This window comes from Mytilus californianus, unplaced genomic scaffold, assembly GCF_021869535.1.
Source record: "Mytilus californianus isolate M0D057914Y unplaced genomic scaffold, xbMytCali1.0.p SCAF_4, whole genome shotgun sequence".
NCBI lineage: Eukaryota > Metazoa > Mollusca > Bivalvia > Mytilida > Mytilidae > Mytilus > Mytilus californianus.
Window position 1 is genome coordinate 5,977,122 of NW_026262690.1, and position 14,365 is coordinate 5,991,486.

Below are 14,365 nucleotides of genomic sequence, written 5' to 3' on the forward strand. Positions count from 1 at the left end.
AGGCTAGGTCTCAAGTGTTTAAACACAAGCACTAGGCTCTCAATGCCTTTTTCACATGTTCCTAAAGGCTAGGTCTCGAGTGTTTAAACACGGGCACTAGGCTCTAAATGCCTTTTTCACGGGTTCCTAGAGGCTAGGTCTCAAGTGTTTAAACACGAGCACTAGGCTCTAAATGCCTTTTTCACGTGTTCCTAGAGGCTAGGTCTCAAGTGTTTAAACACGGGCACTAGGCTCTCAATGCCTTTTTCACGTGTTCCTAGAGGCTAGGTCTCGAGTGTTTAAACACGAGCACTAGGCTCTCAATGCCTTTTTCACGTGTTCCTAGAGGCTAGGTCTCGAGTGTTTAAACACGGGCACTAGGCTCTCAATGCCTTTTTCACGTGTTCCTAGAGGCTATGTCTCAAGTGTTTAAACACGAGCACTAGGCTCTAAATGCCTTTTTCACGTGTTCCTAGAGGCTAGGTCTCGAGTGTTTAAACACGGGCACTAGGCTCTCAATGCCTTTTTCAAGTGTTCCTAGAGGCTAGGTCTCAAGTGTTTAAACACGAGCACTAGGCTCTAAATGCCTTTTTCACGTGTTCCTACAGGCTAGGTCTCAAGTGTTTAAACACGAGCACTAGGCTCTAAATGCCTTTTTCACGTGTTCCTAGAGGCTAGGTCTCAAGTGTTTAAACACGAGCACTAGGCTCTAAATGTCTTGTTCACGTGTTCCTAGAGGCTAGGTCTCGAGTGTTTAAACACGGGCACTAGGCTCTCAATGCCTTTTTCACGTGTTCCTAGAGGCTAGGTCTCGAGTGTTTAAACACGAGCACTAGGCTCTCAATGCCTTTTTCACGTGTTCCTAGAGGCTAGGTCTCGAGTGTTTAAACACGGGCACTAGGCTCTCAATGCCTTTTTCACGTGTTCCTAGAGGCTATGTCTCAAGTGTTTAAACACGAGCACTAGGCTCTAAATGCCTTTTTCACGTGTTCCTAGAGGCTAGGTCTCGAGTGTTTAAACACGGGCACTAGGCTCTCAATGCCTTTTTCAAGTGTTCCTAGAGGCTAGGTCTCAAGTGTTTAAACACGAGCACTAGGCTCTAAATGCCTTTTTCACGTGTTCCTACAGGCTAGGTCTCAAGTGTTTAAACACGAGCACTAGGCTCTAAATGCCTTTTTCACGTGTTCCTAGAGGCTAGGTCTCAAGTGTTTAAACACGAGCACTAGGCTCTAAATGTCTTGTTCACGTGTTCCTAGAGGCTAGGTCTCAAGTGTTTAAACATGAGCACTAGGCTCTAAATGCCTTTTTCACGTGTTCCTAGAGACTAGGTCTCAAGTGTTTAAACATGGGCACTAGGCTCTCAATGCCTTTTTCACGTGTTCCTAGTGGCTAGGTCTCGAGTGTTTAAACACCGGCACTAGGCTCTCAATGCCTTTTTCACGTGTTCCGTGTTTAAACACGGGCACTAGACTCTCAATTCCCTTTTTGCGTTGTCCTAGTGGATCGGCCCCATGTGTTTAACCAACCAACCAAACCACCTACCTACCAACCAACCAACCATTACATGCTTGTTGTGGTTCCTTGTGTTTAATACAGGTCCAAGATCTCATTTGTTTCGTGTTTGCTTGTTTCAAGCGACCCTATCTCACGGGTGTAATAAGTCAATCAATCAATCAATCAATCAATCAATCAATCAATCCATCAATTAATCAATCAATCAATCATGTTTCGGAGGGGAAAGACCGTTAACAATTGTTTTTAAAACAATTGATTTATATTTTGTGTATTGGATTGCTCAATTGCCTTCACTCTAGTGTTATCTCTGTTTTTTTTACTGACACGTGACGAAATAATGCAATATTTAAAATTAGTATTTTACAAAACTTTGTCCGGATTAAAAACTTAAAACCGACTGAATAAATTAAAATATGAGAATTCAGTGATTATCAATGTCGAAATTAGCCTTTGGTAATAAACATTCAGTTTGGGTATAATTTGTTTAGTATGTATGTACAAAGTATATGTATATTGTATAATCAGCCCTTCTGTATATTACTTGATTTTTTAAATGATTCAACAAATTTTGCTTGTCCAGGTGTCAATAACGGTAATGTCCACACCAAGAGTAGTTTGATATAAATGACACAATACCACCGCGACCGATTGATAATATAAGACAAATCTGTGTGCCGTGTGCAGAGTGTCGTCCCTCCTCTAGTGTTCTGCTATTTTACAATCCAAGATGGCAAAAGACACCCATATTACCTAAATAAGTTTTAGAATTTCACTTATGATAACTGAAATGCCTTAGCTTAAATTTCTACTTTTCACTTGAAAATATCATGGGGTACATTAAGACATAAGTTGTTAGGTCCCAATACTGGAAGTAACGTTGATGATATGTAGTATAATATACAATTATGGCCCGTTGAAAAGGTGAACATCCAAAATTGTCAACTCTAAAAGGATATTTCCCTGAGGGCACAGCCAGAAGTGAAATAACTTTTTAGGGTTGATAATTTGGATATTCATCGATTCTTAGGGGCCACAATTGTTTTATTATACCGAACTAACATTGGAAGGGTATTTTGAACCATTTAAAAAATATTGCCTCACGGTAGTAAAAGATTATCAAAAAACTTACGTTAGAAAATTATTTTGTGTCTAAGAATTTCTGGTAGGTACAACAAAGGTAGACTCTTTCTGTAGAATGTTGATGGCCCTGAAAAGGACCGTTTACGAGAGATATCCTCGGCACTTAGATAAATTTCCAAGCCTTGTTTGATCTTGTTCCCTCATTACTTGATGGCCTTCTTTACCTGGCCGTTGCCATTTTATTTACAGGCGTCAATGACGTCATTTTTTATGGGAGGTAACAACTGCAAAAACCAAGGTGCTGAAAAGGTTATTCACTGGTGAATAATATGGTTATACACCGCTGAGTGTTAATTATGGCACCCTCAATGGAGTTGGGGTGACGTATTGTTATTCTACGTTTCTTTTTATCTTATTTTTTTCTTCCACTTTTTTTGTCCAGCTTATATCTCAGAATTTTATGAACCAATGTTAATGGAACTATACAATATTGTTAACCAGCATTTGCAGATTTGCAATCGGTGTATGGCATTTTCAAGATGCCGCCATTACCATAGAAACAGCAAAAATTTCTAAATGCTCCAAACTCAATAAAACTTTACAAAAATGATAATTAGCATGTGTAGATGTGCTCTTTGACTTTGGAATTTTCAAAATGGCTGCCGTTACCCTGGCAATTTGGGGAAGGGTGCCATCTGTTATTGCTAGCAATTACAAATCTAGTTTTTAATGTTATTCATTCTTCCTTGCATTTAAATAAAAATTAACTGAATTATTCCATGTCACGTGATAATGTATTAACCAATAGGATTGTTTATAATATATGTAAGGTATAATAAAAATATATCACTTATAAGTTCTTTTTTTCAGATGAGAATTACTTTAGAAATTTTATTGTTTGGTTGGAAGACCAGAAAATCCGACATTATAAAATTGAGGAAAGGACGGGGCTACGTAACATGCCCAGTAGTGATTGGACAAAACATTTTCAGAAGTATTTAGAGGATTTAGGATGTCCTTATCAACAGTCCCAAAGATCTTTATTAATTGATTGGATATTAGGATATTCAGTCAGATTAGAATATGGGGATAATGGTAAGATATTTGGATATTCAGTCAGATTAGAATATGGGGATAATAATAAGATATTTGGATATTCATTGAGATTAGAATATTGGGATAATGGTACATGTAAGTTATTGGGATGTTAAGTGGATTAGAATATGGGGATAATAGTAAGATATTTGGATATTCATTGAGATGAGAATATTGGGATAATGGGATAATGGTATGATATAATATTAGGATATTCATTGAGATTAGAATAGTGGGATAATGGTAAGATATGAGAATATTCATTGAGATGAGAATATTGGGATTATGGTAAGATAATAGGATATTCAGTGAGATTAGAATATTAGAATATTAGAATATTGGGATAATGGTACAAAAATGTTTGATAATAAGATATTCAGTCAGATTAGAATATTAAGATTATGGTAAGATATTAGGATATTCAGTGAGATAAGATTATTAAGGTAATGGTAATATTTGAATAATGGTAAAATATAAGAATATTAAGTGAGATTAGAATATTTGAATAATGGTAAAATATAAGCATATTAAGTGAGATTAGAATATTTGAATAATGGTAAAATATACGAATATTCAGTGAGATTAAAATATTGGAATAATAGTAAGATATTTAGATATTCAGTCAGATTAGAATATGGGGATAATGGTAACTTATAAGAATATTCAGTCAGATTAGAATATTAAGATAATGGTAAGATATAAGGATATTCAGTCAGATTAGAATATTAGAATATGGTAAGATGTTAAGTCAGATTAGAATATTGGGATAATGGTAAGATATGAGGATATTCAATCAGATTAGAATATGGGGTAATGGTAAGATATAAGGATATTCAGTCTGATTAGAATATTTGGATAATGGTAAGATATTAGGATATTCATATGAATCTTATTAACCACGTACCCCTGGCATTGACCTAAAATCACCATTTTTTGTTCCCTGCGGGACATGTTGAGGGGGACAAAGAAATACCAGGAGTCTTCTTAGCACTCTCATGTGTACAATTCTTGCCTGATTTTCATAAAACGTATGTCATAGGTTTATATCAGTAATGTCTTGGACAAGTTTGAAAATCAGTGCTAATCAATTATTTTTAAAAGAGTTACGCCCCTAGGAAATATTAATTATTTTGAAAATTTCATTGTTAGTGCTGTCAATTGTACAATTTTTGCCAGAGTTTTATTAAATTTATATCAAAGGTTAATATCAGGAATGTCTTGGACAAGTTCGAAAATCAGTGCTGATCAAATATTCATAAAAGAGATATATGCCCCTTGGAAATATTAATTATGTGGAAAATTCCATTGTAAGAGCTCTCATGTGTACAATTTTTGCCAGATTTTTATCAAATTTATATCAAAGGTTTATATAAGCAATGGCTCTGACAAGTTTGAAAATCTGTGCTGGTCAAATATTTTTAAAAGAGTTATGCCTCTTGGAAATATTATTAATATTGGAAATTGCATTGTATTTGCTTTCAAGCCTTCATTTCTTTTAAGATATTTTTTAAAGAACAAAAAATTAAAAGTTGTTTTTATACGACCACAAAAAAATTTTTGTGGTCGTATATTGGTATGACGTTGGCGTCGTCTTTGTCGTCGTCCGAAGACACATTGGTTTTCGCACTCTAACTTTAGTTTAAGTGAATGGATCTCTATGAAATTTTACCACAAGGTTCAATACCACAAATGGAAGGTTGGGATTGATTTTGGGGGTTATGGTACCAACCGTAAAGGAATTAGGGGCCAAAAATAAGCATTTTTGTAACTTCCAGACATAACTTGTGTGTTAGTGTATGGATCTCTCTGACATTGTACCACAAGGTTCCATATCACAAAAGGAATGCTGGGATTGATTTTGGGGGTAATTGCCTCAAAATTTTAGGAATTAGGGGCCAAAAAAGGGGCAAAAAACAAGCATTTTTCTAGTTTCATGACAATAACTTGTGTGTAAGTGTATGGATCTTTCTGAAATTGTACTACAAGGTTCCATATCACAAAGGGAAAGCTGGAATTGAGTTTGGGGGTAATTGCCGAAACGTTTAGGAATTGGGGGCCAAAAAGGGGCCAAAAATAAGTATTTTTCTAGTGTCCAGACAATAACTTGTGTTCAAGTGTATGGATCTTTCTGAAATTGTACTGCAAGGTACCATACCACAAAGGGAAGGCTGGGACTGATGATGGGGGTAATTGCCTCAATATTTTAGGAATTAAGGGCCAAAAAGGGGCAAAAAACAAGCATTTTTCTAGTTTCAGGACAATAACTTGTGTGTAAGTGTATGGACCTTTCTGAAATTGTACTACAAGGTTCCATATCACAAAGGGAAAGCTGGGTTTGAGTTTAGGGGTAATTGCCCTAAACGTTTAGGAATTTGGGGCCAAAAAGGGGCCAAAAAACACATTTTTCTAGTTTCCAGACAATAACTTGTGTTCAAGTGTATGGATCTCTCTGAAATTGTACTGCAAGGTACCATACCACAAAGGGAAGGCTGGGATTGAGTTTGGGGGTGATGAATCATAAGGGGGTTCAAAAAATTTGGGGGGGGGGATTTTTTTTTTTTCCTTTTTTTTCTTTTTTTCCTTTTTTTTTTCTTTTAAAATTTTCCATTTTAAGTTGGTTATTTCTGATTTATATTTAAAAGCAAATAATAATGATATGGTAGGAGATACACACCAAACAGGATGTGTAAATTATTATATAATAAGTATTGTGCAATAGCAAGAAATTTTCAATTGCACAGTATTGCACAATAGCAAGAAATCTTCAATTGCACAGTATTGCGCAATAGCAAGAAATCTTCAATTGCACAGTATTGCGCAATAGCAAGAAATATCCAATAGCACAATATTGCGCAATAGCAAGAAATTGTCAATTGTACAGTATTGCGCAATAGCAAGAAATATTTAATTGCACAGTATTGTGCAAAAGAAGATACTTCGTATAAATTGCTTATTTCTTGACCAATTTCAATGGGGTTTTATTCTTGAATTCTTGGGGTTCTTTAATATGCTGAATCTAACCGTGTATTTAGTTTTTGGATTTTGGGCCCCGTTTTTAAATTGGTCCACATTGAGGTCCAAAGGGTCCAAAATTAAACTTTGTTTGATTTCATCAAAAATTGAATTATTGGGGTTCTTTGATATGCCGAATCTAACCGTGTATTTAGATTCTTAATTTTTGGTTCCGTTTTCAAATTGGTCTACATTAAGGTCCAAAGGGTCCAAAATTAAACTTAGTTTGATTTTAACAAAAATTGAATTCTTAGGGTTCTTTGATATGCTGAATCTAAACATGTATTTAGATTTTTGATTATGGGCCCAGTTTTCAAGTTGGTCCAAATCGGGGTCCAAAATTAAACTTTGTTTGATTTCAACAAAAATTGAATATATGGGGTTCTTTGATATGCTGAATCTAACCATGTATTTAGATTTTTGATTTTTGGGCCCCGTTATCGACTTTGTCCACATTGAGGTCAAAAGGGTCCAAAATTAAACTTTGTTTGATTTCATCAAAAATTGAATTCTAGGGGTTCTTTGATATGCTGAATCTAACCATGTATTTAGATTTTGGATATTGGACCATAATAGGTGAATGTCCAATTTAAAATTTTTAAGTTCTTAGACCACATTCATTCTGTGTCAGAAACCTATGCTGTGTCAAATATTTAATCACAATCCAAATGCAAAGCTGTATCAGGCTTGAATGTTGTGTCCATACTTGCCCCAACTGTTCAGGGTTCGACCTATGCGGTCGTATCAAGCTGCGCCCTGCGGAGCATTTATTAGTTATTGCTCTTGGATATATAAATATGTGATATGTGCAATGCTGGGGACATTGGAACTCTGTTCTTTTATACTCATTATATACATAGTTTTTGGACAAATTAGATATGAGCAACATTGCTCAAATTTAAATATTAATGACAAGATCTCAAAATGAGGCTATTTTGACAGCTATGTGATTGATTGATTGATTTGTGGTTGCTTGACAGTTTTTCACTAATTTCAAGAAGTTTGAAGCCCTTATGCAAACATGCAAGACAAAATTAAAAAATATAAATACTGATGTCTGACAGATTAATGTCATATGATCATCTGAAGTATGTTATTTGGTAGATTTATGAAACTTTTTTATTTTCAAACTCAAGGGGCCAAAAAAGTGACCTTATCATACCTTCTCCTTTGCCCATCATAATGTCTATATAAGGTAAATAGGAATCGGATTTTAGAAAATTGTCATTTCATGAAACTGCTTCTTATTATTCAGTCAGAATTTCTTTATTTTTTTCAACTACAACATGCATTCATTTAAAAAAATAGATACAAGTATTAAAGCTAATCTTACCTGAAGTATTTTAAAGAGAAAAGAACTTCATTATATCTTGATGAAAAATGTAATTTCTGGAACACCAAAATGTGTGTCATATTTTTTTTAGTTGACCAGTATAAAACAGTTACACCAGAGAAAGTTACACAGAGTAAAGCACCCCCTGGTGTCTCTTCAAATCCATTAGATAATTTAGATTGTAAGTATTATTGTGTTTTATAGGAATTATTATTTATTATTGAAGACTGATTGACAAACCTCTTCATAAGATCATTTTGAAGACAGTGTTGAACAACAGTTAACATGGTCAATAGTACATGACTACATATATTATAGTCTTGTTTTACAGGGGTTCCATAAACAACAAGTATAGGGTTCTTTGACATCACTTTATTACATATACAAGTAAACGTAGGAAAATAACCCTGCAATAATAATAGCATATAATTATAACATTTATCAGTATCACAGTCTTATACTAGAAAATATATATAAATATGTAAATACACATGTACTGGTGTAATTAACAATGTTACAAGATCGTATGTAATGTTCTATTCCATATACAATAAACTATACTCAGTATCAAGAATGCAGTGACATTCATGATATGCAATAATCTTGCAATTATATATTACTAAATACAAATACATGGATTCGGTAAGTCGTATCAAATAGTATACCATTATAATCAACCAAGCATATTATAAACAAGTTGAATGTATCGTACTTCATTAACGAGTGTCATTCCTAAAACTTTTACCATACAAAGGTTACTATTTATTCACTACAATTATTCTTAAGATCGTATGCACTACTGCAGTATTCAATGTCTATGATCTAACTAAAATTAACAGATGTATAATAACATTATAATATGACCCTTACCAATCTGTGGAACCAGGTAATATATCTAACATCTACAGTACAAACAGTATCATTATGGTAGTAAAAGGAACATCATAATCTATGTGTCCTGAAAATAATACACAACCATAAATACTAGGATCCAGGAAAATAATGAATCCGTAATTCAAAATACAATATATTAAAGACTGTTATAATAAAATCAAGCTATTACAAAAAATAACCATATATGGCAATATTAACGCATTTGTCAATGTGATGTCATAGATCCATAACTGCAAGGTCAAGGTCACTTTCAAAATCATTCGTAAATCTCCTTTTCTACATTCATTCTTCTGATTCAAATCATATATTCTCAGATTAATACAAAAAACTATCTTACTACTGTCATATCTAAGGTCTATGGGCATACTTACCTATAAACGGGCAGAATTGTATAGCATGCACTGCATACGCCTTTCATACACCACAAAGAACATAAAATCTACTAACCAGATATAAAGAATGTAATTTCCAATAACCACAGAGATTCTAAAGTATAGAAACATTAGTGAGTACTAACGTGCACTAAATATAATGTCTCTATATATAAGTTTCATCACTATGTAAAGTTTAACTAAGAAGTATATATTAAATATATATGTCTCCAAATTTTAAGAATGGACCACCATTACTAATTTTCCAAAATCTGAGGTGTGTCCAGAATGACCAATAAGAACTGACGATAAAGGTAAACAAGGTGTGACAATTAATTTACTAATGAGTTGGACAGGTAGATACAATTACAACTTTGCTCAATGAATTATGACTGACTAGAACTTTCATACAATTTAAAGTGTGAAGAGATAATAGACTATAAATCAAAAGATCAAATATTCAAAGAGAAGTAATAAAGTATAATATCTGGCATGTAATAAAATGTAAAATACTAATAAATGAAATATGTAAAAATATACTCTGTCACAATAGTTCTGTTCTGTTCTGTTCTGTTCAGGTATGTACCTCCGTTTATATTCGGAGCACTCCACTTATCTGATGAGCAATTTTTAAAAATATTTACTTAACTGAAAAAGCGGATATCTTTATATTTACAGTATGATAAAATATAATTCAAAAATAAAATTAGTTAAGGTGAATTGAATAAGGGTTTAAAATGTCTTTGGTGCGTTAAATAATGATAAAATGAAATTAAAAACCAATTGTTCAGAGAACAATTGAAGGGGTTTCCACTTCTTACGATTCATTTTGATATGAAAATATTAAAATACGGTTTAAAATGTCATATAAATTGTCAAATGATACCTAAATGAACGCTGATTCCCAAAATATATGGTTTCTAAACAATTTTGTTGAAATAAGGGAGATAATTTGTTACTTCCGGTCTGAAAAATGTCACTTCCGGTATTATTTGATATTTTACTTGGCACTGATTCCAAAAATATATGGTTCTATATACTTTTACATCATATAAGTACTAAACAAAGCTACTTCTGGTTTACACAAAGTCATTTCCGGTTGGATTTTCAAGGTCATGTAAATTGCAACCTAATGAAAAAAGTCCCATGGCTTTATCGTGTTTAAATATGAAGTTAAAGCAAAGGTCAAAATCTAGAATGTCAAATTCAACTTTGACCTTGAGCTCAATTTCAAGGTCATAAACCAAGGACCTTTAATCAAATTACCCTAGGTATTATACTTGGTAAATGAGTTATACCACCGTACATGTAATTTTAATATAAAAAGGGAGAAAACTCCTCTTTACAGTCAACATACTCTTGCAATTAAAATCTACGTGTTACGACATGTCGCAACTAACAATTTAGTAAAAATAATTTGTCTATATCTTATACAGTTTTTGAAAATAAGTGAAAATAAGCCAAAATCAAAATTTAGAATATGACCTTGACCTTTGATCTTGACTTAATTTTCTTTTTGGACCAAGGACCTCAAATCCAAAGACCCTAGGTCTCTATCACTTATGGTTTACCAGTTAGAAATGCATATCACTTATATCAAATGCAAAAGTGGGAATAACTCTCATATTGAGTCTCCGGATAGCTTTGGTTCAAATGGTCATACTAATCCTGAAGACGTAACGAGCAATTTGGTAAAATAAATTTGTCGTAAACTTTTACGGTTGTGAAGAAGTAGTGGCCACAAGAAAAACAGTGTTTGGGGAGATAACTCTTACAATGTAAAGTGTTCGGTTAAGCAGTGTTAGTTTCAAAAACGTATAAACTGTAAGATATCGTATTCCAAATATATAAGCGACATCTTATAAAACAAAAACACAACGCAAGAAAAAAATTAGGTGGAAGAAGAAAAAAAAAATAATAATCAGAACAAAATCAATAGGTCTTTCCACGGAAAAGTGGAAAGACCTAATAAAATAGATTGGCAATTGACGCTAGACCAAAATTGTAAACTCAAACACCTAATGGGGACCCACGCTACTTTTAGCGGGAAACAATCCTACCAGGTCATGTTAATTTATATCATTAAAAAAACGAATAAATCAAATAAAATTTGAGTTCAACATGAGTTTTTTGTAGTGCTCAATAAAAAATACAAATGTTTTTGGTGTAAGTGGAGTGCGACACTTTGAAAAATCAAAATATTGTTCTCTTCTGTGCAGTGAAGTCAGTCCGCCATTGCCTCGTTTTATTTTAACAATTATTTTTTTACATGCAAATAACAGACCTATTTGAGCTGTTGTCTTCATTTTGCTTCTATTCTCTGTTGTCTTGTCATCAGCTGTCAATTGTTAGCTAACTCATAACTTATAACACTGATTCGTTTATTTATATATGTTAACTCATACAAATACAAATACAAAATCTTTTATTGCCAATACTGATGCCCAATATTAAGCAGAACAATTAAGTTAAATTTCATACAACTGATTACATATTGATTACATTGATTATTATAACAATTATTTTTATACGCCCGTTTACGGGACGTATTATGGTATACTGTTGACCGTCCGTCCGTCCGTCTGTCCATCGTCAACATTAACTCAAAAAAGCTTTAACCAATATGCATGAAACTTTGGTGAATTGTTTATATCTACTGACGTGAGCTCCATTTCGTTTTTTATAAATTTCAGATTTACCATTTTCGAGTTTTGGGGTTTTATTCATTAAAAAAGGGGGGATTTTCCAGTTTTCCGACAATAACGCTTTCACCAACTTGCAAGAAATTTTGGTGAACTGTTTATATCTATTGACATGAGCTCCCTTTTGGATTTTTATAAATTTTAGATTTAACATTTCCGAGTTACTGGATTTTATTCATAAAAAAAGGGGGATTTTCCAGCTTTCGGACAATAATTAAAAAATGCTTTCAGCAGTTCTCATGAAACTTTGGTGAATTGTTTATATCTGTTGATGTAAGCTCCCTTTAGAATTTTATAAATTTTAGATTTTACATTTCTGAGTTATGGGGTTTTATTCATTAAAAAAAGGGGGGATTTTCCAGTTTTTGGACAATAACTCAAAAATGCTTTCAGCACTTCTCATGAAACTTTGGTGAATTATTTATAGCTATTGATGTAATCTCCCTATTGATTTTCATAAATTTCAAATATGACATTGAGAAGAAATTGAACTTTATTTGTTTATAGTCGGACAACAGATTTACTAAGTATTGCGCAACAGCACAGTGTATTGCACAACAGCAAGAAATCTTTAATTGAATATAAATTCAATTCATATAACCAATTTCAAGTTCTTTGACTACATTTATTCAGCCGTTGTCGTCATTTTGCTTCTATTCTCTATTGTCTTGTCATCAGCTGTCAATTGTTAGCTAACTCATAACTTATAACACTGATTCGTTTGTTTAAATATGTCAACTCATTCAAATACAAATACAAAATCTTTTATTGTCAATTATGACGCCCAATATTGAGCAGAACAATTAAGTTAAATTTCATACAAGTAATTACATATTGATTACATTGATTATTATAACAATTAAACAAAATCAAATCTTTCCGTACAGAACAATTTCTGCAGATATAATATAAAGTTGTTATATAATATCGTAATGATGGACAAACTACCGGTGACTAAACTGTATCTATATCTTACAGAGAATTAAATTTCTCTATATTAGTACACAATAATAAACTTACTTTTTTAATGATAATATTATCTTCAGATGACATTAACCATATTAATTTTGATTTATTTGGGAGGCTTTCAAAGTTTTTGTTAACCTTATTTAAGTAATTTATATAATCAGATCTTTTATTTTCTAAAACAGGACACTGAAGAAGAAAGTGAATTTCATCTTCAACTTCAGTGTTGAATAATTTACATATTCTATCCTCAACTCGAATCCCTGCATATCTGCCTCTTTCTATTTCCAATTTATGTGCACTGGCTCTAAACTTAGTGTGCAGTAGGTAGTCTTTCATCCTCATTTAAAATTAAGTATTTTTCAATACTCATAAGTATATATAGTACTTAAAACAAATCTTTTCCTTTGAACCATCAAGCCAAATAGGTGTGAAGTTTCAAACTTTATTCTAAAGTCCCTGTAGAATAACTATCATGGTTACTGTTGCCTTACATTTTGTAAATAAAATATCATTTTTGGTCATTTACTCTGCGATTATTTACAGTTTTGGGACCAAATGTTGGTGATTTGGTCCTACTATCTTTAAACCTCATTTCATGTATCAAGAACTATTTTAAAATTATAAAACCTTACAATATTTTAGCTTGGTTATTAATACATCAAATTTAACCCTAACTCTCAGAGTGGAAGGTATAATGGAATGACCACCTGTCCTTTCAAATGACCATAACTCTCCTAGTATTATTTAGCTTTTTTATAGAAGAATGATTTAAATATTTGGTCTGGAATTTTTTTTATGTTTATTTTTATGAATATCTTTTCAATATTTATTTCATCCAAGAAAAATATACCGGTAGTACAATGGTGAACAAGATAGAACAAAACACTTTATTCTGTACAATGGTGAACAAGATAGAACAAAACACCTTATTCAGTAAAATGGTGAACAAGATAGAACAAAACACCTTATTCAGTAAAATGGTGAACAAGATAGAACAAAACACCTTATTCAGTACAATGGTGAACAAGATAGAACAAAACACCTTATTCAGTACAATGGTGAACAAGATAGAATAATATAGTACAAAGGCGAACAAGATAGAACAATATAAAACAATGGTGAACAAGAGAGAACAATACATGTATAAAACAATGGTGAACAAGATAGAATAATATAGTACAATGGCGAACAAGATAGAACAATATAAAACAATGGTGAACAAGATAGAACAATATAAAACAATGGTAAACAAGATAGAACAATAAAGTACAATGGTGAACAAGATAGAATAATATAGTACAATGGCGAACAAGATAGAACAATATAGTACAATGGCAAACAAGATAGAAGAATATAGTACAATGGCAAACAAGATAGAACAAATCTCATTATTCAGTCAATTGTTGTGTTGAATA

General features: G+C 32.6%; 1 protein-coding gene and 1 long non-coding RNA gene across 4 annotated transcripts in view; both read left to right on the plus strand.

Annotated features, from left to right (window-relative positions):
- The window catches only part of LOC127737349 (RNA transcription, translation and transport factor protein-like), a 35,115-nt gene that overhangs the window by 4,967 nt on the left and 15,783 nt on the right, over nucleotides 1-14,365 (plus strand). Inside the window, exons 2-3 of the mRNA XM_052247968.1 lie at nucleotides 3,445-3,669; nucleotides 8,106-8,195. Of these exons, the coding sequence (XP_052103928.1) occupies nucleotides 3,445-3,669; nucleotides 8,106-8,195 (315 nt within the window). The remainder of the gene's footprint in view (nucleotides 1-3,444; nucleotides 3,670-8,105; nucleotides 8,196-14,365) is intronic.
- Nucleotides 129-1,219, plus strand: LOC127737361 (uncharacterized). Of its 3 annotated transcripts, none has more exons than XR_007999439.1 (4): nucleotides 129-462; nucleotides 593-657; nucleotides 723-982; nucleotides 1,113-1,219. It is a non-coding gene; the product is annotated as an uncharacterized LOC127737361 (long non-coding RNA). The 3 variants fall into 3 exon arrangements; XR_007999440.1 differs by lacking the exon at nucleotides 1,113-1,219 and adding an exon at nucleotides 1,048-1,096; XR_007999438.1 differs by lacking the exon at nucleotides 1,113-1,219 and having other exon boundaries at nucleotides 723-1,023.